This window comes from Molossus molossus, unplaced genomic scaffold (genome assembly GCF_014108415.1).
Source record: "Molossus molossus isolate mMolMol1 unplaced genomic scaffold, mMolMol1.p scaffold_m16_p_4, whole genome shotgun sequence".
Lineage (NCBI taxonomy): Eukaryota > Metazoa > Chordata > Mammalia > Chiroptera > Molossidae > Molossus > Molossus molossus.
Window position 1 is genome coordinate 35,260,478 of NW_023425377.1, and position 26,319 is coordinate 35,286,796.

At 42.5% G+C, this 26,319-nt stretch overlaps 1 protein-coding gene across 9 annotated transcripts; it reads left to right on the forward strand.

The window, feature by feature from the left end:
• The first annotated feature begins 80 nt into the window (after window positions 1-80).
• Window positions 81-24,889, forward strand: BRD8 (bromodomain containing 8). 9 transcript variants are annotated; one of them, XM_036282059.1, is made up of 22 exons: window positions 87-113; window positions 1,530-1,626; window positions 7,146-7,215; window positions 8,325-8,374; window positions 8,594-8,716; window positions 8,841-8,921; window positions 9,320-9,384; window positions 10,276-10,412; window positions 10,939-11,157; window positions 11,577-11,721; window positions 12,792-13,001; window positions 13,412-13,692; window positions 14,025-14,477; window positions 15,009-15,102; window positions 15,304-15,350; window positions 16,112-16,326; window positions 16,688-16,780; window positions 17,214-17,282; window positions 17,676-17,853; window positions 22,363-22,467; window positions 22,930-22,974; window positions 24,569-24,889. In XM_036282059.1, the coding sequence occupies exons 1-22, from the start codon at window positions 95-97 to the stop codon at window positions 24,626-24,628; spliced, it is 2,856 nt and encodes a 951-aa protein (XP_036137952.1). In that variant the 5' UTR covers window positions 87-94; the 3' UTR covers window positions 24,629-24,889. The 9 variants fall into 9 exon arrangements, with proteins under 9 accessions (XP_036137958.1, XP_036137952.1, XP_036137957.1 ...); XM_036282060.1 differs by lacking the exon at window positions 22,930-22,974 and having other exon boundaries at window positions 90-113; window positions 24,569-24,879; XM_036282063.1 differs by lacking the exon at window positions 10,939-11,157 and having other exon boundaries at window positions 90-113; window positions 24,569-24,879.
• Window positions 24,890-26,319: the final 1,430 nt, after the last annotated feature.

The following is a 26,319-nucleotide window of genomic DNA, read 5'->3' on the forward strand; positions in this document are numbered from 1 at the left end:
CACCGTGAACAAACGCCCAAACTATTTCCCAGACTTCCCCCGGTTCCGGCCGTACCAGGAAGTCTTCCCTCGGGGGTTGGAGACTGGGGCCAAGATGGCGGCAGGGACGGGCAGTAAGTATCTGCGCTGCTTTTGCGTGGAAAGTCTGTAGAACCGCGGCCAGACACCGGATTTCTGTCATACTCTTAGGGAGTAGGAGCATTTACGTGAGAGCCCAGGGTCGTCAGAGACTTTCTCTCGACGTCGCCGTTGAAGGCCAGTGTTTGGGAGTCGAGAAGTGTAGGGCCTTATGTCTCCGGAGGCCGCCGAGATTTGAGAGAAGCAGCTCAGCGACTGCTTGTATGTTTGGGAGCTGTGTGGGGCTAGTAACAAAGGTGCTCTAGAGACTCGGGTGTGCAGACGAAGACGTGTTGTGAGCCATTCACACTCTGACCAACGTTTCTGGGCCCGTACTCTGTCACAGAGAAATGCGATATTTTAATTCATTTTCTGCTACTGGGGAAATTGCGGTTCGTGCACCTCAACCATTTTCCTCTGTTTCATGGACCGAAAAGGTCTTTCAGGCCCGACTATTCAATGTGGGGGTTGGGGTGGGGGTTATTGAAAGCAGAAACAAGTTTATGTTAAGGAGGCGGGGCAGCAAGGGGCGGGGTGAGGGGGCTGCTCGGAATCCTGGGAAATAAGCACTGGAGTTCACAAATTGGGGTAAAGTATGTTTTTTGTTTTTTTTTCCAATTTTTTTTCCCTTTGATTTTAGAGAGAAAGGAAGGGAGGTGGAGAGAGAGATAGAAACATTGATGAGAGAGAACATCAACCCTCTGCCTCCTGTATGTCCCACCCACCCAGGATTTGGCCTACAACTGGGCATGTGCTTTGACCAGAATCAACCTGCGACCTCTTGGTGCATGGGTCCGTGGTGGACCACTGACCCATACCGGCATGGCTAAAGTCTGTGTTCTTAAAACTGGCCTTTTCCAAAGCCCTGGCCGGTTTGGCTCAGTGGTTGGAGTGTAGGCCTGCAGACCAAAGAGTCAAGGGTTTGAAGTACCTCCGTTGTGGTTGGATTTACACCCCACCCCCCCTTCTGGGTCTTAAGGGAGGCAAGCAATCTGTGTATTCTCTCTCTCACGTGGGTGTTTCTCTCCCTCTCTCTCCCCTTCCCTTCCCCCCACTCTGTTTGGAAATCAGTGGAAAAGTATCCTCAGTGAGGATTTTAAAAACACACACACACAACGGGGCATTTTGAGAGAACTGCTTTATCTTAATCTGACATTCTCTGTCTTTGTTTTATAAAGCAGGGTTGTCTTTAAGAAATAAAATATCTTGCCAGGTACTCAGAGTGCAATTTGTACTCACTGAATAGGTACCACCCACTCAGTGGTGATAATTTACTAGCAAAGTGAGTACAAGAGTTGGTGATGGTAGCTCACTTTGTCCTTAAAGTTGGGATGTTTTGTATTAGGTTTTTAGACTTTGGCGCTTTGAAGTAGAGTCTCTGTGGTTGCTTCTAAAACCCTCTCTCCTTTTAGAACACAAGCTGTTGAGTAGTGGCCCTACAGAACCATGGTCTATCCGAGAGAAGCTGTGTTTAGCGTCTTCTGTCATGAGGAGTGGAGATCAAAATTGGTAAGTTATCTGGGATGTCTGGTTTCTTGGGTCTTTGAAATTGTCAGGTACTTTTTTACATTAGTGGATTTCTTTTTTTTTTTTTATCCTCACCCGAGGATATTTTTCCATTTTTTGTACAGATAGAGTGGGAGGGAGAGAGAGGAAGGGAGAGAGAGAGAGAGAGACATCGATGTGAAGGGACACATCGAGTGGCTGCCACTCGCACGACCAACCAGGGCCGGGGACAAACTGCAACCGAGGTACGTGCCCTTAGCGGGAACCGAACCCAGGTCTCTCCGGACCACAGGCCGACGCTCTAACTGCTGAGCCAAACCGGCCAGGGCCATTAGTGGATTTCTGTAGTTGATCATACTGACTTGTAAGCAGTATTTATTTATTTATTTATTTAAAAAAATTTTTTTTTTATCCTCACTTGAGGACATTTTTTCATTTTTTATTCAGATAGAGCAAGAGGGAAAGAGAGGAAGAGAGAGAAAGAGAAACATCGACATGAAAGGGACACATCGAGTGGTTGCCACCCACACAACTCAACCAGGGCCAAGGACACACTGCAACCTAGGAACATGCCCTTAGCGGGAACTGAACCCAGGCCTCTCCAGACCACAGGCCGACGCTCTAACCGCTGAGCTAAACCAGCCAGAGCAGCAGTATTTATTTATTTATTTTTTTTTTTCTTTTCTTTTTTTTTTATCCTCACCAGAGGACACTTTTTTCCATTTTCTGTACAGATAGAGTGGGAGGGAGAGGAAGAGAGAGAGAGAGAAACATCGACGTGAAAGGGACACATCGAGTGGCTGCCACCCACACGACCAACCAGGGCCGGGGACAAACTGCAACCGAGGTACATGCCCTTAGCGGGAACCGAACCCGGGTCTCTCCGGACCGCAGGCCGACGCTCCAACCGCTGAGCCAAACCGGCCAGGGCAGCAGTATTTATTTTTTAACAGCTTTATTGAGATATAATTTACATACCATAAAATTAACCCGGTGTATTCACAGAGTTGTACAACTGTCAGTTACTCTACAGTCTCCTTTCTACCTCGCCCAATCACTCATCTACTTTCTGTAGATTGCCTATTCTGGACATTTCATATAAATGAAATAATTATTTGTGGTCTTCGGTGACTGTATTTTTTTCACTTAGAGTAATTTCAAGGTGTTAGTACTTGATTCCTTTTTGTGGCTAAATAACAGTCTATGAGTGCCACATTTTGTTTATCCATTTACCAGTTGATAAACATTTGTGTTGTTTCCACTTTTTGGCAATGTTGCTATGAACATTTGTGTACAAAGTTTTGTGCTGACACTTGTTTTCAGTTTTCTTGAATTTGAAAGCGTGGAATTGCTGGGTCATATGGTAACTCTGTTTAACTTTTTTTTTAATGATTTTATTGATTTTTTTTTTTTTTCTTTATTGATTTTAGAGAGGGAGAGAGAATGATCCATGAGAGAGAACATCGACTGGCCTCCTCCTGCATGCCCCCTATTGGGGATTTGGCCCACTACCTGGGCATGTGTCCTGACCCAGCATTGAACCAGTGACCTCTAGGTGCATGGATTGACACTCAACGACTGAGCCACACCGGCTAAGCTAATTTTTTTCTCATTTTTCATTTTTTTATTAATTTATTTTTGTTACAGATGTTTCTCCTTTTTCCCCCATTGACACCCTCCTCCCGATCCCCCCCAATACCCACCATTGTTGTCTGTGTCCATGATTACGCATATATACATACTGATTTTTTTTTTTATCCTCACCCGAGGACATTTTTGCATTTTTTGTTCAGACAGAGCGGGAGGGAGAGAGAGGAAGAGAGAGAGAGAGAAACATCAATGTGAAGGGACACATCGAGTGGTTGCCACCCACACGACCAACCAGGGCCGGGGACAAACTGCTACTGAGGTACGTGCCCTTAGCGGGAACCGAACCCGGGTCTCTGTACTGCAGGCGACGCTCTAACCACTGAGCAAAACCGGCCAGGGCCATACTGATTTTTTTTAGAGAGAGAAAAGAAGGGAAAGGGAGAGATAGAAACATCCATGAAAAAGAAGCATCGACATCAGTTGGCAGCCTCCCGCACAAGCCCCCTTTGGGGATTGAGCCCGCAACCCCAGCATGTACCCTGACCAGGAATTGAACTCGTGGCTTCTTGGTACATAGGTCAGTGCTCAGCCACTGTGCCACACCAGCCAGATCTATGTTTAACTTTTTGAGGAGCTGCAAAACTATTTTTAACAGTAGCTTCACCCACCATTTTACATTCCCACTAGCAATAAATGAGGACCCAAATTTCTCTATGTTCGATACTTAATGTCTGTCTGTCTTTTTATAGCTGTACTAGTGGATATGAAATATCTCATTGTGGTTTTGATTTGCATATCCTTGGTGCCTAATATTTTTGAACATCTTTTCACATGCTTATCAACCATATGTTTGTCTACTTTAGAGAAATGTGTGCTCAGGTCTTTTGGATTAATTATGTTTATTACTAACTTTTTGTTGTTAATCCTCACCTGAGGATATTTTTCAACTGATCTTTTTTAGATAGAGTGGAAGGGAGGGAGGAAGAGAGGGAGAGAGATAAACATCAGTGTGACAGAGACACATGATTGGTTGCCTCCTGCACAGGTATGTGCCCTTGGCCAGGAATCAAAACTGAGACCCTTCAGTCTGAGAAGCGATGCTTAACCACTGAGCCAAGCTGACCAGGGCCATGGTTAAATTTTTTGAGCATTTAACTCTTTAGTCCATTTAGGACTTGTCTCATTATAAGTTGTAAATTACGGATCAAACTTTATTTTTTGGTTATAGCTATCTATATAACAATGTTGAAGTAAAGTTTTCTTTTAAAAAGAGTTCTGTGGCCCTGGCCGGTTTGGCTCAGTGGTTGGAGTGTTGGCCTGAAGACCAAGGAGTCACGGATATGATTCCAATCAAGGGCATGTGCCTCGTTTGGGGGTTGTGCTGGAGGCGACCAGTCAATGTGTCTCACATTGATCTCTCTCTCTCCCCCTGCTCCCTCTCCTTCCCCCCTCCCCCCCTTCCATGCTATCTGAAGATAAATGGGGGGAAAAATATCCTTGGGTGAGGATTGAAAAAAATAAAGTGTTCTGTGATGTTATTAATACTACACAAAATTTTAAAACTTTTTAAAGTTATGAAATATTTCAACCTCATAGAGAAGTGTGGCCCTGGCCAGTTAGGCTCAGTGGTTGGAGTGTCAGCCCACAGACCAAAGGGTCGAGGGTTTGATTCAAGTCAAGGACACATACCTGGGTTGCTGGTTTGTTCTCTAGTCCTGGTTGGGGTCATGTGGGAGGCAACCAATTGATAAGTCTCTCTCACATTGATGTATCTCCTTCCCTCCCTCCCTCCCACTCTATCTAAAAATCAATGAAAAAATATCCTTGGGTGAGGATTAAGTCCCCCACCCCCAAAAGAGAGAGAGAGAGAAATGGAAGTGTGGAGAATAATAAATAAGATTGCTGGTGTATTTGGCACCTAGGTGTAACATCTTTATATATATATTTTTTAATTTTTAAAAAAATTTTTATCCCCACCTGTAGGCATTTTTGCATTTATTTTCAGATAGAGCAGGAGGGAGAGAGGTAGGAAGAGAGAGAGAGAAACATTGACACGAGAGAGAGAGACATCGAGTGGCCACCACCCACACCACCCAACCAGGGCCGGGGACAAACCACAACCAAGGTACATGCCCTTAGCAGGAACCGACCCCGGGCCTCTCTGGTCCACGGGCCGACTCTAACTGCTGACCCAAACTGGCCAGGGATACACACACACACACACACACACACACACACACACACACATTCTGTATATGTGTATACACACATATATACACATACACACGTTATATTATAATCCTCACCCAAGGGTATCTTTTCTATTGATTTTTAGAGTGCGTGGAAAAGGGAGGTTGGGGAGATTTGAGAGGGACACATCATCATTTGCCTCCCGCACTCACCCTCATGGGGGATCTAAACATGCCCTTGACTGGCAGTCTAACTCGCAGTCCTTTGGTGCATTGGCCAATGTTCTAACCAATGAACAGCACCGGCCAGGGGTAAATATATTTTTATTGATTTTAGTGGGCGGGGGGGAAACATCATTGTGAGAGAGAAACATCAGTCAGTTGCGTTCTACATGCACCTGCCCCAGGACAGAACCCGCAACCTGGGCTGGGAATCAAAACTCGCCACCTTTTGGTACACAGGGTGATGTTTAACTGGCTGAGTCACTCGGGCCGGCCAAATCTTAATATTATGTCATGTTTTCCTTTTAAAGAAGTAAACAGACACAGGTGAAGCCCCTTTACACTCTTCCTTGATCCCATTCCAGTCCAACTATTTTCATTTTTGCTTGTTTCTTTGTCTTTATACCTACATTTTATGTACTTATTTTTATCCTCACCTGAGGATATTTTTCCATTTATTTTCAGATAGAATTGAAGGAAGCGGGGGAGAGAGAGAAAGGGAAAAAAAAGAAACACCGATGTGAGAGAGACACATTAATTGTTTGCCTCCTGCACAACCTCGACCAGGGACGGGGACCAAACCACAACCAAGGTATATGCCCCTGACGGGACTCGAACCCACAACTCTTTGGTCTGCAGGCCAGTGGTCTGACCGCTGAGCCAAACTGGCCAGGGCAATTCCTATAACTTTCTAAAAGGTTGTATGATTGCATCATACGAAGTTGTATCATTTTGTTTTAGTTAATAATGTTAAAATTTATTCCATATCATCACATGTATTTTATAGTTATTTATATATTTCTTTATTGACTTTAGAGAGAGGGGGGAGAGAGGGAGAAACATCGATGAGAGAGAACATCGATCAGCTGCATCCTGCATGTCCCCCACTGGAGATTGGACCGCAACCTGGTCATGTGCCCTGACTGGGAATCGAACTGGTGACCTTGGTGCATGGGTCGATGCTCAACCACTGAGGCACACCTGCTGGGCTATAGTTATTTTTATGAACTGTTTAATAGTTCATAGAGTTGAAATGCCATAAGTTAAACATCCTCTTGCAGGCATTTAGGAAAAATTTAACTGTTACTACTCTGATCAAGTCTACATGGTACTTTTCTTCTTGGTATTTGCTTCTTTTGTTACATTGCTTTCTTGTATTACATTATTAGGAGGTATATTAGTGGGTCAAAAGAAACTTTTCAGGTCTGTGATGTATTACACATTGCTTTTCCAAAGACAAATATATTCCAAGAAACCAAAGTTAACAAAAATATTTCCCTCAGTGAACAGAAAGGATACTTGATTAGGTTCTAACATCTTCACTTCACCCAGGAAATACATCACTTAGGAAAACTGTTTAGCAATGACTCAAGAAGTGTCATTTTCCATAGTCACATACTACAATCTACTTCACAGTGACAGTTTTTTATTCCAAGATTTGTACTCCAAATATTGAACTCTCAGTGTACTTTTCCTCATTTTTTTGGGGGGGGGGTGTATAATGCTTATTTCACTTTTTAGGGTATCGGTTAGCAGAGCAATCAAGCCCTTTGCAGAACCTGGCCGCCCTCCAGACTGGTTCTCTCAAAAAGTAAGTTTCTAAGCAAGTGCTCTTTTAGAGTAGTCTTTGAGATGGGAACTGGGTTCCCTGCCTTTTCATCACAAGGCTTTTATGCCAGAAAGAGGGAGAGTAGTTGAGAATACTTTTTCTTTTTTTATTCCTCACCCGAGGATATTTATCTTCAGATAGAGTGGGAGGGAGGGAGGGAGAGAGAGAGGAACATCGACTTGAGAGGAACACATCGACTGGTTGCCTCCTCTACGACCCTGACCAGGGCTGGGGATGAACTGCAACCGAGGTACGTGCCCTTGACCGGAATTGAACCCATGACTCTTTGGTCTTCAGGCTGATGCTCTAACTGCTGAGCCAAACTCTGGCCAGGGTGAGAATACCTTTTCTTCTGCTGTTTGCTAAGCCATCCATGTGTGTTCATTTATAAACTATTATTGTCAGTACATAACAGTTAAGAGCCCAACCTTGGTAATTAAATAGATCTGGGTTTAATATGACACCACTTAAAAACTTTGGATAGCCCTGGCTGGTTTGGCTCAGCGGTTAGAGCATCAGCCTGCGGTCTGGAGAGACCCGGGTTCGGTTCCCGCTAAGGGCATGTACCTCGGTTGCAGTTTGTCCCCGCCCCTGGTTGGTCGTGCAGGTGGCAGCCACTCGATATGTCCCTTTCACGTCGATGTTTCTCTCTCTCTCTCTCTCTTCCTCTCTCTCCCTCCCACTCTATCTGTACAAAAAAAACACACAAAATTTTGAATAATGATCCTCAGTTTCCTTATTTGAAAAATAGAGATAAAAGTTGCTTCAAGTTTGTTTTGAAGATTAAGTGGAGCTAATACCTAGAAAGTATTTAGACCAGTGCCTTGCATATGATAACTACTCAGTAGATATTAGCTATAAATATTGGCTGTTAGATTTTGTTTTTCCAAATACTCAAACTCCAGGTCAGGAGACTTCCTTGTCTGTGTCTTGGTATTGATTATTTGAACTGATTTGATGCTAAGTAATTTGTTTTCCTAGAAACATTCATGTCTCCCTTCTTTAAACCTTAGTTTAATATGTTGAAACTTTGAAAAGTCATTCTTTTTCCAGCTTGCTTATCATATTTGCACTTTTGTTTTCTCCCATAGCATTGTGCTTCTCAGTACTCTGAGCTTCTGGAAACCACCGAGACCCCAAAGTGAGTACAAAGCTAAATCTCTTTAGCACTCAAGCTAAATCTCTTTAGTGGAGAGTGTTTACTGAAGAAATCTAGTTTATATCTATTTATGTTACTGGGTAATAAAAGTATAATAGAAGTTATCTGTGGTTAGTTGGTGGAGAGGGCTCAAAGAAAGCAAGTGGGAGTGGGAACAAATGTTCTCTTACTCAAATGTGTGTGTGTTTTAATTTTCCACAGACGGAAACGGGGTGAAAAGGGAGAAGTGGTGGAAACTGTTGAAGATGTAATTGTTCGGAAACTGACTGCTGAACGAGTTGAGGAACTAAAGAAAGTGATAAAGGAAACCCAGGAAAAATATAGGTACGTATCAGAGAGATGCCAAATGGTTGGGAGAGACAAAAGGGGCTGACTTCTAAAACTAGTCAGAGTGTTATAAGTAGCAGATTAGAAAACTCAGTCTACCTACCTCTCTTTTTTCCTACAGACGACTGAAAAGAGATGCAGAACTAATTCAAGCTGGACACATGGACAGCAGACTGGATAAACTTTGCAATGACATTGCAATGTGGGTTATATTATATTATTCTTTTATTTATACTCCTTTCTGTCTTTTAACACTCCTCCCCCTTGAATAGCTTATTTCCTCCATCTGTCATTCCTTTAGACTTGAGCGATTCGTAAGGAGAAAGCTGCAGAGCGGCCTGGTAGCTGGGGGTGGGGAGTGGGGGTGAGTCTTAGAAGGTAATGACATAACTTAGTTCTAACTTAAAAGAGGCTTTAGTTTGTGTAGGTGAAGAACTGGTAGTTAGGCAGCATACTCAGAATTCTGTTTCGCTGATAAGGGTTCCCTTTTAGACCTTTTCTCCAAAAACTACTAGCCTGGCAAAAACTTTTCTTGTGAGGCACTGTGGACTGTGCAGGAGCCAGAGCTGGGTAAGATCTATCCTTTAATTTCCTCTTTAGGAAAAAGAAATTGGAGGAAGAGGAGGCTGAAGTAAAGAGGAAGGCTACAGATGCTGCATATCAAGGTAAGCTGAGCCTACTAATTATTTAGCAATTGACCATACAGTATTGCATGCTAATAACAGTTGAAAACTGTTTTGTAGTGTAGAATCCACTGATTCTAATTTACTTTCACACTTTCCTTTATCATCTTCTTTTTTACCATATTAAAAAATCCCTTTGTGTCCAGGAAGGAACTCTAGTTAGAAAATTAGCTGTGCTCAGATCTCACTTAGATCTTGTGTCCTTTAGGATACAAAGGCGTGATATAAGATATTGAACATAATTAAGGTTTTAGAAGTTAAAGGACTACATAAAAAGATTGAGAATAGCCCAGGCACTGAGTAAGGAGAGGAACTCAAGGAATATGTACTCTGAGTCAATGAAGTTTTTCCCTGTTGTTAAAAGCTGAATCTTAATAAGCTAATGAGGGGTGTTTAAACTAATTCCTATTCCAAAGGGCCTTTGGAATAATTGAATAGTTGAAACGTTTGCTTAATGTAAGAATTTCTCTTAGGTAATTTTCTTATTTCCCAGAAGTGTTAAAGAAAACTTTCTCTTTTTTATTTTTCCTTTATTGATTTTAGAGAGGAAGTGAGAAGGAGAGAGAGAGAGAAACATTGATGAGAGAGAACATCAATTGGCCGCCTCCTACATGACCCCCACTGGGGATTGTGCCCACAACCTGGGCATGTGTCCTGACCGGGAATCGAACCGGCGACCTCTTGGTGCATGGGTCAGTGCTTAACCACTGAGCCACACCGGCTGGGCTAAAGAAAACTTTCTAATCCAAACTTATAATGCTGTTTTATTAATGAAATATCTCTATTTGTCCTTTATTATATAATAGCCAAGAAGTGTCTAGTTTCATTTACTTAATCTTGAAGACTTATAAATTGTTCTCTTAAATGTTCTAGCTCGTCAAGCAGTAAAAACACCACCTCGGAGGTTACCTACTGTGATGGTTCGATCTCCTATAGATTCTGCTTCCCCAGGAAATGATTATCCACTTGGGGACTTGACTGCAACTACTATGGAAGAGGCTGCCTCTGGGGTGAGTATATTTTTATCTGTAGGAATTAATCAGCAAAGGGGCAGTAAGCCAGCAGACAGCTGAGTGATGAGGAAACCATTTTTGGCCTGGAGGCAACTTTCTCTCTTGGTCTGAATGCTACTTAATTTACCTTGTTCTGTGTTGTAAGATAAGGATGGACCTAAAAATATTGAGACTTTGACCTTTTGAGAGATAGGTAAAAGACTCTGTCAAGGAATTGTTTGTAAGTCCTATGAAATTTCTGCTGAACTAAGAGAGAATTATTTTGTAAATATAATATTGGTAGTGGATAAGAAGTTTGTAAAAGGTAGGTTGGGTGGAATGGTTGGGTCATTGTGAATGTGTAGGTATAATAAAAAATTGTGGGGAAGAAAGTTGTGGCTGAGAGCAGGAGGAGGGTAGAGGGTTTCTGGGCAGTTCCACTCAGGACTAATAAAATAATAGTTAGACACACTAACCCATCCAGATTAATAGGGAACCTTTCAGAGTTTGAGAAGTCAGATAAAGGTTCTCTGTTGTCTCTTAGGTAACCCCTGGGACTTTGCCGAGTACCCCAGTCACCTCGTTTCCTGGGATTCCTGACACCCTTCCTCCAGGCTCTGCACCCTTAGAAGCCCCCATGACCCCAGTAACAGATGATTCACCCCAGAAAAAGATGCTTGGACAGAAAGCAACTCCACCCCCCTCCCCTCTGCTGTCAGAGCTCTTGAAGAAGGGCAGCCTCCTGCCTACTAGCCCCAGACTGGTATGGAGACTTCTGTGGGTGTTTGAGAGCTGTGGTGACTTAGTACTTTGGAAGGGAGTGCCTGGGACCTAAAATATGACATGGACAAAAAGGTTCAAAAGAGGAAGAGATCTCCTAGTTAAATGTTAATTAAGGGAAAAACAAACCAAAAAAAAAAAAAACCACCCAAAACCTATACAGTAAGTTGATAGCATTCTTGGATCCTGAGGTATTTGAAACCGTAATTATTTTGGTTCTCTTCTCCAGAGAACTCTCATTAAATAAGTTTTGAAAATTAGAGTTTCCCTTGGGTCTGAAATTATTCTCTTTGGATATTAACTTCTGGTTTTGTAAAGTTTGGTCAACTGCTGGAGCTGTTTTGGGAAATGGTAGTAAAGGAAAGCTTGAGTGTAGCCTTCACCTCTATTCTTCCCTGGTAGGTCAATGAGAGTGAAATGGCTGTGGCTTCTGGCCACCTGAACAGTACAGGTGTCCTCCTGGAGGTAGGCGGGGTCCTTCCCATGATACATGGTGGGGAGATGCAGCAAACACCCAACACTGTTGCAGCCTCCCCTGCTGCCTCAGGTAAGTCACCACTTTTCCATTATCTACTGTACTTCAGAAATGTTGAACTTGGCATTAATGGTCCTTGGTTTCCAGCCTTTGTTACTAAGCAGTTTTTAGTCAGATTTAAAGCCCAACCTTGGAGCTATTTACCTGTTAAATCCTGTAGTGCCCCAGATTTTAAATACATTTCATCTTCAAAGTATTGATAGCCCTGGATGAACACAGCATAGATATTAATGAGAAGAATAGAGAAGTTAATACCTGAGTTTACAGAGTAGAGGGGGGTGAGATTTAGATCCAGGGAATTGGATTTGAATCTCAAATCCAATCCTACCACATTCTGGTTTTGTGACCTTGGCTAGGTAGCTTAACTCTTGAGCCTCAGTTTACTCTTTTTTTTAAAAAAAAATGTGTTTTTATTGATTTCAGAGAGCGGGGGAGAGAGAGAGGAAAACATCGATGATGAGGGAAACATCAATTGGCTGCCTCCCTCACAATCCCCACTAGGGATTGAGCCTGTAACCCTGACATGTGCCCTGGCTGGGAATTGAACCGGGGACCAGCTGGTGTATAGGTCCATGCTCAGCTACTGAGCCACACCGACCAGGCTCAATGTACTCTTATTAATTGCAGTGTATATACTTTACAAAAGTGTAGTTAGAATTAAATGAAGTAGAAAATGTAAGGCAAAAAAAAAAGTCCTTTACAAAATACCAAACAAACATTAGATATTGGCATTTGAATGGTGTTGAATTTGGGTGATTTATGGCACACTTAACTTTAGCAGAGGTGACATTTTTATTTATACCAGTTTTTTGTTGTTGTTATGTTTAATTTTTTTCTGAGGAAAAATTACCGCCTATTTTTTATATATGTTGTGTGTTCTAGTGTTTTGGGTCATTCCTAAGTTGGGAGAAGGTCTTGAGTAAGGTTGGAGAAAGTAAGGATATAGGTAATGAGCTTATTCAACAGGAGTTGCTTTCATCCTTTGAGACTAAAAATTTTCTTGGTTGTGTCTTAAAGTGTCTATTGCTTCTTGTTCATGTGCTTCCTTCTTACCTCATTTTGTGTACCTCTTTGTCTGTTAGGTGCTCCCACTCTTTCCCGGCTTTTAGAAGCTGGTCCTACACAGTTCACCACACCTCTTGCTTCCTTCACTACTGTTGCCAGTGAGTCTCCAGTTAAACTTGTGCCACCCCCTGTAGAGTCTGTTTCCCAGGCTACCATTGTCATGATGCCTGCGCTACCAGCACCATCCTCTGCTCCGGCTGTCTCCACTCCTGAGAGTGTAGCTCCAGGTGCGTCCCTGACCCACGCCCTGAGCAGCCACTAGGTCCAAATTTTATCTTGAGCTTCAGTTAGAGAAAGGTGATCAGGAGCATCAGCTCCAATTCAGATGTCTCTGTTGTATTCTCCATGGACATTTGCCATCTTTATCCTTAGAAAAACCAGGATGTGAGAAGAGGTGGGTGGGAATTTTTGTGTTGGGTGAAAGACCAAGTGTACACATAGGAGTGGGCTTGAGAATAAGTTCTCAGCTTACTTTCTAGATAAAACTAGGGAGAAGAAAACGAAACAGATGTAAGATGACTGTTTCTGAGCTTTAGTGTATGGGTACTTGACATCTGTCTACATCCTTGGTATGAACTCCAGGTGGTCACTTGGTTCTACATAAGCTTCTGAGATGCTTTTCTCTTCCTGTTATCAGTGAGTCAGTCTGACACCTGTGTTCCCATGGAGGCTGTGGGGGATCCACATACTGTGACTGTTTCTATGGATAGCAGTGAAATCTCCATGATCATCAATTCTATCAAAGAAGAATGTTTCCGATCAGGGGTAGCAGAAGCTTCTGGAGGATCAAAGGCTCCCAGCATAGATGGGAAAGAAGATTTAGATCTGGCTGAGAAGATGGATATTGCTGTGTCTTACACAGGTGAAGAGCTGGACTTTGAGACTGTTGGAGACATCATTGCCATCATTGAGGACAAGGTAACTATTCAACAGATCCCAAAAGAATCTCTCGTGAGTCCTACATAGTCTTCTCTTCTCAGCCTCTCCTTGCTACTCGTAGTAGCAGTTACATAAACAACTTTCCTGCTTCTACCCACTTCCATCACTATAGTCCCAAAACCTTTTGGTGCTGGCGTACTAGTCATCTCCCGAACCTAGTTTGCTCAGGACAACTGTCTGTCCATTGGTTGCTTCTTACTATGTGGAGAAGGTAGAGACGCTGCAGATTCAGGCCATCTCCTTTGTGCTAATAGAATTGAGGTAATTTGGCTTCTTTCTGTGACCTAAACAGTGTCTGTATTATGGGACAGGTAGATGATCATCCTGAAGTGCTGGATGTGGCAGCAGTGGAAGCGGCATTATCGTTCTGTGAAGAGAATGATGATCCTCAGTCTCTGCCTGGCCCCTGGGAGCACCCTATTCAGCAGGAACGGGACAAATCGGTACCTCTCTCTGCACCAGAGTTGACAGTCAAGCAGGAGAGGCTGGATTTTGAGGAATCAGAAAACAAAGGAATCCATGAATTGGTGGACATCAGGGAACCCAGTGTTGACATCAAAATGGAACCTGCAGAACCAGAGCAAGGCATTTCAGGGGCTGAATTAGTCCCTGGAGTTGTTCCAGCCACATGTATGGAGCCACCAGAACTCAGGAGTCAAGACTTAGAAGAGGAACCCAGAAGTACTGCAACTGGAGAGATTGCTGAAGTAGATGTTGCCAGTGGGAAAGGCGATGAGACCCCACTTACAGCTGTGAAGACAGAGGTATTTAAAATAAGGGCCTGGGAGGATGGAGGATTATCTTAGGTAAGAAATGAAAATTTAGGCTGCTTTTTTTTTTTTATCTTTACCCGAGGACATTTTTTGCATTTATCTTCAGATAAAGCAGGAGGGAAGAGAGAGAGAAACATCGATGTGAGAGAGACACACCAACTGGTTGCCACTCACACGACCCCAACCGGGGCCAGGGACAAACTGCAACCGAGGTATGTGCCCTTAGCAGGAATCGAACCTGGGACTCTCCAGTCCACGGGCCGACACTCTAACCGCTGAGCCAAACCAACCAGGGCTAGGCCTCTTATTTTGGTTGTTGCATTCCTGAGTTCTAACATGTTTGATGTTTCTGAAGGTATCGGTGTGATCAGTGGTATATGTATATTCATATGCTATTTCTGTTAAGGTGTATATTAGAATCAAATTACATGGATAGGACTTAGAATTATCATTGAAGAATAAAATTGTGTAGGCTGTAGTGATTTACCAGTACTTAGCGTGTTTGTTCTTTTTGGTCTTCAGGCATCCCCTGAAAACATGTTATCTCCATCACATGGCTCAAATCCCATTGATGATCCTTTAGAGGCAGAGACTCAGCACAAATTTGAAATGTCAGGTAAATAATAAGGCCAGGAAATCTGTATCCTATAACTAACTTAAAAGTATTTGCTTTGGCTTCTGAGGGATTGTGGGTTGTGGGCAAGTAGAGGAGGTAGACTAGGTCAGCATGGAAAGGAGAGCTGCAGGGGATTCTTGTCCATAGGAAGGGGAAGGCTAAGGTGGAAAAATCTTCAGGTAGTCTTTCTCTCCTCTGCAGACTCATTGAAAGAAGAATCAGGGACTATTTTTGGAAGCCAGATAAAGGTATTTCAGACTTTTCTTTATTCCTCTTGGTGTGTGACTAGATTTCCCTATAGCACTACCTTTTTAATAAATGTCAGTAAACTCACATCTTTATTTTCTGAGATGAGACTGGTTAAGGAGTCGCATGGGGAAAAGCTTCAGTGGACAGTAGGTATAGTGGGAGTATTATGGCATCGTGTGCTTCCCATCTGAAAGTTTGTGAGCATCACACAGACCTTTGCATATGATGCACAAAGAAGCTTTGATATATTCGGAGTGATTTGAAATGAATAGGGATACTAGAGCCAGAGAGAACCTATAAGAAATCAGATAATACTAACTGTACTATCTAGAGAAAATCATCCAAAGTTTTCTTTTTAGAATTATTAAAGTAGTAGTAACAAACAGACTTAAATAAAGCGGTGTGAGCTTGCTCCATCAGATGAGACACAAAATAAAAACTATTTTTGATAACTTTGTACCCAGGGTCAGAGTTCCTCTCAAGAGCAAGGGGAAAGAAGGAACGCCTCTTAGCTTAGTCTTAAGTAAGTAGCTTTTTTTGTTTCTTCCTTATAAAAAGGTCCTGGCTTTGTCCAGGTTCTAAATAACTTGATCAGTCAGTGTCTGTAAGTGGATGGTAATATAAGTGATAGAGGGCTCAGTCAGGAAATAGTGTGAGGTCATTTTCTAGAACTAATCTAACCCAAAGGGCAGATCATGTTTAATGATGCTTTGCATGATAGTTTTGTTTGTATTTGCTAACTGGAACACACGTGTCTAAGGATGCCCCAGGTGAGGATGAGGAGGAAGACGGAGTTAGTGAAGCAGCCAGCCTAGAGGAGCCTAAGGAAGAAGATCAAGGAGAAGGCTATTTGTCAGAAATGGATAACGAACCCCCAGTGAGTGAGAGTGATGATGGCTTTAGTATACACAATGCTACGCTGCAGTCCCACACACTGGCGGACTCCATCCCCAGCAGCCCTGCTTCTTCACAGTTGTGAGTATCTAAGATTCTTCCTTTGAGGTCAAGGCAGTGAAGGTGAGAAGTAGGAGAGGATCTTTTCTTTAATCTTACTTTTTCATCTTCCCTTTCTTGGCCTGGAACAAATACAGGCATACCTCGGAGATACTGCGGTTTTGGTTCCAGACCACCACAATAATCTGAGTATCGCAATAAAGCGAGTCATAATCTTTTTGCTGGTGGAAGGTTTTGCCTTCAGTTTGTAAAAAATGTAACATCTGTGAAGCTCAGTAAAGCAAAGCGCAATAAAACAAGGTATGCCTGTAGTTGACAAGAAATAATTAGGAATTTTTTTCTTTTTATGCCTAGTGGAACTTCTGTATTTCTTTTATTTTAGCTCTGTCTGTAGTGAGGATCAGGAAGCTATTCAGGCACAGAAAATCTGGAAGAAAGCCATCATGCTTGTATGGAGAGCTGCAGCTAATCATAGGTGAGTGGTGGCTTTACCGATTAGTAGGAACATTTTCTCCTGCTGCTCCTCACTGGTGGTGACTAGAAAAAAATTTTAATAGGCTTATTTGGGACTATAGGCATTGGCTCTTAACAGCCTTCAGCCACTTAGATCATATTCTCTCACCTGTGCTTCTGGAGGATACACCAGTACACCTTATTCTCTCTTTCTTTTTTTTTCTTCCTTTATTGATTTTAGAGAGAGAGAGGAAGGGAGAGGGAGAGAGAGATAGAAATATCATGAGAGAGAACATTGATTGACCGCCTCCTGCATGCCCCCTGACAGGGATCCAGCTCATAACCTGGGCATGTGTCCTGACCAGTAATCGTACCAGTGACCTCTTGGTGCATGGGTCGATGCTCAGTCACTGAGCCACATTGGCCAAATATACACCTTATTTCTCTTTGGACAGGTATGCCAATGTCTTTCTGCAGCCTGTTACAGATGACATAGCACCTGGCTACCACAGCATTGTGCAGAGGTAAGCCATAACCCATTCAGCATGCTGAGTTCCCTGGATTGTAAGTTGTCCAGTCTTAATGGATTTTTGCTTTAGGCAGTAAGTTTAAATCAAATGTTTTTGATGTGAGTAAGGGTGAACCAATTGCTAAACTGATTATTTCTGTGGGCAGATCACCAATGATAGTCTAAAGAATTAACCCCTTTTATAACCTTTCTCAATGTTTATTATACAGACCGACTTTGGTGTTTGGGTTTAGTGCATGTTTCAGGATGAGGGCTTGGCATTTAAGTCCTGGCAGCTGAGATTGAAGGGATGTGTGAGAAAATCTATATGGTAATAATATATTCAGGGATCCAGTTGATTCCTCTTCCCCTCTCTGCTGACATTTACCCGTTTTGTTTTGTTTTTAAGGCCGATGGATTTGTCAACTATTAAGAAAAACATTGAAAATGGACTGATCCGCAGCACAGCTGAATTTCAGCGTGATATTATGTTGATGTTCCAGAATGCTGTAATGTATAATAGCTCGGATCATGATGTCTATCACATGGCAGTAGAGATGCAGCGAGATGTCCTGGAGCAGATCCAGGTACTTTGAGGATCCTCAGTGTTTTAGCATGGATAAAATGAAAAGACTCAAGGGAATGATTCACATTGATGTCAAGAAGAGGTGTTGTGGCTTTTTCTTGGAATAGCCATCAGGGACACAGGAACATAAAATTTTATTCTTTTTGGATTCATGTTAGTTTTTCATGTTGCTTTGGTAAATGAGTTATGAGAGAGTGGTCTATTTTGGGCAAATTTCCTGAAGTTTTTTTAAAAAGATGTTTTTATTGATATTTTTTAGAGAAGGGGGGAAGGGAGAGATAGCACATCAATGTGAGAGAGAAACATCCATTGGCTGCCTCCTGCACACCCCCTACTGGGGATCAAGCTTGAAACCCAGGCATGCACCCTGACCAGGAATCGAACTGGGACCTCTCAGTCCATGGGACTACTCTCAATCCACTGAGCCACACCAGCCGGGCCTAAAGATTTTTATTTATTTATTTTAATTTATATTTGTTGAAAGTATTCTAGATGGTCCCCCTCTTCTTCCCCATTGACCTCCTTCCCCCCTACTCCCATCCACCTCCTGCTTTCCCCACACTATTCTCTGTGTCCATTGGTTATGCATATATACATATAAGTTCTTTGGTATATCTCTTCCTGCCCCTTCTCCCGTCTTCCCTCTGAGGTTCATCAGCCTAACAACCAATATGTACTTTTTTTTTTAGTCTTCATACAAGGACATTTTTCCATTGATTTTTAGATAGAGTGGAAGGGAGGAGAGAGAAAGAAACATTGATGTGAGAGAAACACATCAATTGGATGCCTCCTGCACAACAACGACTGAGGCTAGGGATGGAACCTGAGATCCTTTGGTTCACAGGCCGATGCTCTGACCATTGAGCCAAACTGACCAGGGCCAATTTGTACTTATTAATCTCTTCACCTTTTAACCAACAAAAAGTTCTCTGTATCTGAGTCTGCTTCTGTTCTACTTGTTTATTTTTATTATTTATTTTTACCCGAAGATAAATGCAAAAATGTCCTCGGTGAGGATTTAAAAAAAAAAGACCCTTCAGCATTTCCTATACTACTGGTTTGGTGATGATGAACTCCTTTAGCTTTTTCTTGTCTGGGAAACTCTTTATATGTCCATGAATTTTAAATGATAGCTCTTCGGGATAGGGTAGTCTTGGTTGTAGGTTCTTGCTTTTCATCACTGAATATTTCTTGCCACTCCCTTCTGTCCTGCAAAGTTTCTTTTGAGAAATCAGGGGCTGTGACAGTCTTATGGGAGCTTCCTTGTAGGTAACCGACTGCTTTTCTCTTGCTACTTTTAAGATTCTCTCTTTTTCTTTAACCTTTTCCATTTTAATTATGATGTGTCTTGGTATGGGCCTATTTAGGTTCATCTCGTTTGGGACTCTATGTTTCCTAGACTTGTGTCTGTTTTCATCACCAAGTTAGGGAAGTTTTCTGTCATTTTTTCAAATAGGTTTTCAATTTCTTGCTCTCTTCTCTTTCTGGCACCCCCAAGTTACGAAGGTTGGTTTGCTTGAAGTTGTCCCAGAGGCTCCTTACGCTATCCTCAATTTTTTTCATTCTTTTTGCTGTTCTGATTGTGTGTGTTTTGCTTTCTTATATTTCAAATCAATGGTTTGCTTCTCAGCTTTACCTACTCTACTATTGATTCCCTACAAATTATTTTTTATTTCAGTTAGAGCCTCCTTCTTTTTTTTTTTTTTTTATCCTCACCTGAGGACATTTTTGCATTTATCTTCAGATAGAGAGGGAGGGGGAGAGGGAGGAAGAGAGAGAGAAACATTGACATGAGAGAGACACATTGAGTAGTCACCATCCACTCGACCGCAACTGGGGCCGGGGACAAACTGCAACCGAGGTACATGCCCTTAGTGGGAACTAAACCTGGTCAGACGCTCTAACTGCTGAGCCATACCAGCCAGGGCACACCTCCTTAATTTTTGACTGGTCTTTTTTTTTTTTAATCCTCACCTGAGGACATTTTTCCATTTTTTGTTCAGATAGAGTGAGAGAGAGAGAGAGAGAGAGAGAGAGAGAGAGAGAGAGAGAGAAACATCGAGTGGCTGCCACCCGCACTACCAACCAGGGCCAGGGACAAACTGCAACCGAGGTACGTGCCCTTAGCGGAAACCGAACCCGGGTCTCTCTGTACCGCAGGCCGACGCTCCAACCGCTGAGCCAAACCGGCCAGGGCATGACTGGTCTTTTTTTATGTTCTTGAAGGCCTCACTAAGTTTACCGAGCATCCTTAGAACCAGTGTTTTGAACTCTGCGTTTGTTAGATTGCTTACCTCCGTTTAATTTAGTTCTTTTCCTGGAGTTTTGTTCTGTTATTTCATTTGGGACACATTTCTTTGTCTTCTCGTTTTGGTTGCTGCTCTGTGTTTGTTTCTATGTATTAGATAGAGTTGCTGTGTCTCCTAGGATTCCTAGGGTGGCCTATTGTAGTAGGTGTCCTGTAAGGTCCAGTGGTACAGCCTCCCTGATCACCCCAGCTGTGCCCTCAAGGTACACCCCTTGTGTGGACTGTACATCCTTCTGTTGTAATTTAGTCTTGATGTTGTTACATCAATGGGAGGGATTTACTCAGGCTAATCAACTGCAAGGACTGGCTATGATCACTGACCACTGACTTCTGACCACCTTGGAGAATCAGCTGTGCAGGGGCCACCACTCAGAGCAAGACTTACTCCAGCAGGCCTCTGGTACCCACTGAGCCCACCCCTTGAGAGAGTCACTTGTGGAGGTGGTTGAGTGGTGATGCTTTGCTGTGGTCTGAAGCTGTCCACTGGGTGTGTTGGCTTTGGGGCCTCCCAGGAGGCACAGGCCAAAGTCAGCCACTGCCTGTGTTCTACCCGGGGCCACTAGGCATAAGCTACAAAGCTATCTGCAAATGGCTGCTGCTTGTGCTGAGCTTGAAGGTACCCAGGCAAGGCCAGGTCATGAACCAAGGCCGGGTGCTGCTAATGCTGGGCCTGGAGCCACTCACTGAAGCCAGATGCTGCTTGTTTGACAGATTTTAGGAAAATTCAAAGCATGAGCCCTGACAGGCCAATTCTTATGGTAAAGCCACTGGAAACAGCTTAGGTGGGCCCAATAGTTGGGAAGGCAAGTCCTTAGGGAATCACCAGGGCGGGGCAAACAGTGTGAGCCAGATTGCTGGAGGCGCCTGTCTGCTGGTCCATTGGGAAGGGCTCACCAAAGGAACAACATCCTCCACCAGTACATCTGTCTGGGAGAAAGCTGCCACTCCAGATCTTGCCCTGATGCCAAACAACCCAGTTCTTCCTGGTATGTCTCTGGTGCTCCTCAAGCTGCCTCCCCTGTACTAGAGCCCGGAGAGTACAAGTCCATGCATGGGCCCTTTAAGAGAAACTGCCTGGGACTCCAGAAGCCTCAGCCTTCCTCAGCCTCAGTTCCCACTGGTTTTAGAGCTAGAAGTTATGGGGACTTCTCCTCCTGACACTGGAACGCTGAGCTGGGGGGCCTGGTGTGAGACAGGAACCCCTCACTCCTTAGGAAGGCCCTTTACAGCTGAGGTATCCCTGCTGGTTTCTATCTGCCACATGTGGGTGTGGGGCCCTCCCTTCTGAGCCTTTGCCCCTCCTACCAGTCTTGATGTGGCTTCTTTAATTTCATAGCTGTAGGACTTTCATTCAGCTCGATTTTAGGCAGTTTTGAATGTTGTTCTGTAGTTTAGTTGTAATTTTGATATGGTTATGGGGAAGGAAGTGAGTACTGCCTTTACCTACACTGCCATCTTGACTGGAAGTCCTGAAGTTTTTATTTATGTACTTATTTATTTTAATGTGTTTTTATTGATTTTAGAGAGGAAGGGAGCGAGAGAGAGAAACAACATCAATTGGTTGCCTCCTGCATACCCTCTGCTGGAGCTCAAGCCCACAACCTGGGCATGTGCCCTGACCAGGAATTGAACCTGTACCCTGTTGGTCCATGAGTCAGCGCTCAACCACATGGCTGGGCAGTCCTGAAATTTTTAAATAAAATTCTTATAAAATGATGAGTGTATATTTTTTATTATGTTAAATAAATATATATATATAGTAGGCAATCAACAAATAGTTACTTCTTCCTTCTTTGTCATCACAAATAACCTATTTCTAACCTATAATTGCATTACTAGACACCCTATGGGATATTGAACTTGAAGGGATGTGGTCTGTCTCTGCAGAGTCTGCCAAATTACTTAAATTGCCCGATGCTCTTTGGTTTCGTCTAGTTTTATTCTCTTTCTCATTCTTAGAGCATAGAGATTTTGATCTTTTGTTATAGAAAAAAAATAAATAAAGTTAGCCTTTTCAAATTCTTGAGAATGCACAATGAAAATTAAAACTGGGTGTGCTACACTTTTAATCAGTCATGAAATATTTGAATGCTGATTGCAGAAGGGTATTAGTTGAAGTCCTATTTACAAAGCCTAGGGTGTCTTTAATTTTTCCCTACTGGATCAGATCTCTAGGGCCAACTGTGTTTCTTCTCCCTACAGCAATTCCTGGCCACACAGTTGATTATGCAAACATCTGAGTCTGGAATCAGTGCTAAAAGTCTTCGAGGGAGAGATTCTACCCGCAAACAGGATGCTTCAGAGAAGGTGAGGAGACCAAGAAAGAGCCTGTTTGCCATTGTTCCAGTGCTAGAAGTCTGAAGCATCCAAAGAACCTCATGTTACTGCTTGGTATTGTTGGGCTTCTATATTCCAGTGATGTACATACTGATCTTAGAATGGTGGTTTGCTTCCATCCAATCAAGAAACCTGTAACTGGAAGGCTCAGTCACATGGGCAAAATTGTGAGCTGAGTGAACAAATTACTAATTCCTCTGGGAGAGTGCTTGAAAGGTGGAAGAAATAACTTAGCTTGCAGCAATTGTGGACCTGAATCAGTTCCTGTTCCAGAGGCATAGTGGCCGATTGCTTTTGGATCTCTTTCCTCTTCTTGAGTTTTAAATTTTTGTCTTTGTGTGTGTGGTGCTTGTGTCTCTGTCCTGAGGATTGGGGTGCTTATGGCTGAGAGTTTCTGTGGAACCTGATCAGTGTTTGTTTGTCCTCTAACAGGACAGTGTCCCCATGGGCTCTCCTGCCTTCCTTCTCTCTCTCTTTGTAAGTATTGAATGGCTGCAAGGGGTGATGTTGCCCCAAAGATTCTCTGCTCCCGCTGGGGGTGGGTGCCAGAGGGAAATCAAACATGCAAATTGTAGCAATGTGTTGAACTTCTGTTCATTCAGGTAATTGAATAAGAAACTGTCTCTTCTGCATCCTGTCTTTCTGCATGTGTGTGTGTGGGGGCTGGGTAGGGACTTTTTATGAGTTCATTGGGCTGAAATGAGGTATTGATAAAGATCTAGGATGCACCCGCTCCTCACTTCTTGACTCCACCTTTGCCAATTCTTTTCTTACAAATAGAAGATAATTCAGAGCAGCTGCTGCTAGCTGGCTTTTAAAAAGTGTTCCTCGTAGTGGATACTCAGCACATAGTTTTTATCTTTTCCCCTAATATTAAGTTGCAAGACTGATGCATGATACACAGACATTCAGTAAAATGTGAGATAAATATCTCAGTAAAAATGGCCACTGCAGACAGTAGTGTCTGGTGGAATTGGAGATAAGCTTAGTAAAGCTAGCCTGAAGACTGTCTTGACTCATTTACTCATTTTGGGGCACTGAGTCATGATATATAATGGGAAGGGCATCAGGCTAGATAGAAAAACCACATGGTCTTAAACTGACTGGATTATTACTTGGAGCCTTGTTTCCCTCATCTGTGTGATGGAGCTAATATAATGACCTACCTGTCCAGCCTACCTCACAGGGATGTTGTGAGGATAAAATAATAGGTATGGAACTGGCTTGAAAAAAAAATTAAAGTGTTATACAAATGCAAGATGGTATTTTTATTTTTACTGTTGCCTCAAAGGCAACTTGTGTTTGTGAGCTGTAATCTTAGAATCCTTTGCATGTTAGAAATGTAAAAATGGCCGAGCCAAGCAAAAGTGTTCGTTCATCTTGCCTACCAGCCTCAGCCTATACCATAGACAGAACACTATAATCTCCATTTTCTTTTATTGGCCTGCAACAGTGACTCTGGATTCCCAAGCAATTGGCTGGCTGTTACAAGGCTGGTTAATAGGATCTTTTATCTATTGAAGACAGCAATGTATTGCACAAGAGGAAGGATCTGGGCTGCAGGGAGAGAGCAGCAGATGGAAAGAAGCCTTCTGATTGTCCTGATCTCATGGAAAACAACTATCAGGAGGTGCTAGGGAACTAGTGCCAGGGTCAGTCTGCAGGAAAGGCCTTTCTTATAGGGACCAACAAACAGCTGGACAGGTATGTTAGCCAAGAATCTTACTATCCACTGCCCTTTCTGACTCTCCCACCTTTTTTTACTGTTCTGTTTCTTTACACATAATTTAGGGGCTGGGTGGGATGAATAATAGCCATTTTGTGGGACCCCAGGTGAACTCCAGCAACCTCTGTGGTCAGCAGGAGCAAGATACTCTGTCCTGTATATTCTCTCACAAACTACTACCAGGTGATTTTTACCACAGTCTATGGGACGACATATATGCTCTTCATTTCCTGTATTTTTCTGCTGATTCCTATCTATCCCAAGAAACTAAACCCCTAGATTCTTGTACCTTCTCATCTTTTAATCAACTCACTCATGCTCCTTCTTTGTCTGCCTGTCATTTAGGATGGGGGCACCAGGGGGCGCCGCTGTGCCATTGAAGCAGATATGAAGATGAAAAAGTGAAGTCTCAGAGTATCCTCAATGAGCTAAACCTGAAAAAGAAGTAAACAAGATAGAGCTTGGGCTTGTGGGCCCAGTTCCAGAAGTGGGAGTTACAGAAGAGGAGGCACCTGGGCCATGTGACGAGCTGGGAAAATTTCAAGAGAGTTGGAGTAGCACAATTGCCTGTTTTAGGGCAAAAATCATGGACTGTGTTAATGTCCTAATGTGTAACTAGCAGATTGTAGCTAATTTGTACTGTCTTGTGAAGTGTACAGACTTTTTTTTTTTTTTTAATCTGTGAAGTATATGTGTTCACAATAAACTCTGAAAGAAAACTTTAGTCTTTGGTGAGTTCTGTGTGTATGTGTGAAACCTGTGATTTCTTTTGCATAACTGTTTTGTCATTTGTTAGAGAGGGAAAGTGGTCTTATAAAATGAATTATTCTGCTACAGCTTAGAGACAGTAAATAACCAAGATTGATTTATAATTAACGTTTTAAAATGTTGCATTGTGCAATAAAGACTCTTATTCAGCTTTTCTTGAATGTTTGGGGAAATGTTACAGGTTTTTAAGTTTTGTTCATGACACTGCCCTAAGACTAGAGCATGGACATAGGTAGCATTGACCTTTATTTTGTTCATTTGTACTTAGTACTATCTTTGCAGATGATATTTCTAGGATAGTATATTACTATTTATCTATTTCTAAATGTAGGGTTCTTACGTGTTTTAGAATTCATAACATTGCTGTTTGAAGGCTAAACTGAGTTTAAGAGTTACCAAATTTATCATCTGAGTTAATTGCAACTTCTCTTACTAAATAAAAATTAACTCACTGGAAACTAGTTATAAGCCTTTTATTATGAAGAGATGGAGATTAATAGGATATTTTGAGACTTTTTGAGAAAGATGATAGATCTTTTTGATTTAAATAAAACTTTTTAAAGTGTGTTAGGATGCTAACAAATTAGAATACAGTCTTTATGAGGTGATGGAAAGGAGTTTATTCCAGGAAAATAACCAGTATATCCCCCAAATAATGCATAAACATGCATGTAATATAAGCAGTGAAACCCTAAAAGTGGACAAGTATGTGGATGAGAAGGTCCATTAAAGGGACAGATTTTGGGTTGGTAGAGAAAATGATAAATGAAATAAGGAGACTTGTAATTAGAACAGGGGTCATACTAAGGAGTAATGAAATACAGGCACCAGGCCCAAGGAACAAAGTAAGGCTTAATTTTTTGAGAACTCTGAGGGGCAGATTGAAAAATTCATATTGAGGGGTTATTGTTATACAGCCTTGAACAGGGAGACTTTGTTGATAGCAGATTGGGTTTAAGATAAGCTGACCAGGGGGTTCTGGAAGAAAATTGGAAAGTGGACTTGCTTACCAAATACAGGAGAAGAATTAAAATAGGATCAAGAAAATAGTATTTATGGGGATAAAGAAATTGGGGAGAGCAAATGATTTTGGAGATAATCAGGAAGATACGTGATTTTAGTTTTTGAAATGTTGAGTTGAAGCAGATGGTAGGGCACCAAAAGGGAACTGACCTTGGGTACCTGGAGAAATGAGACCAGAATGCATATAAGACATAAAGATTGATTTGGGAGCCACCTGAAAAGACAAAGTTGCAACTTCAAAGTATATACATTTTTTTTTAAGGATGTATTAATGAGGAAGCAGAGGACCAAGCAAGATCACAGAT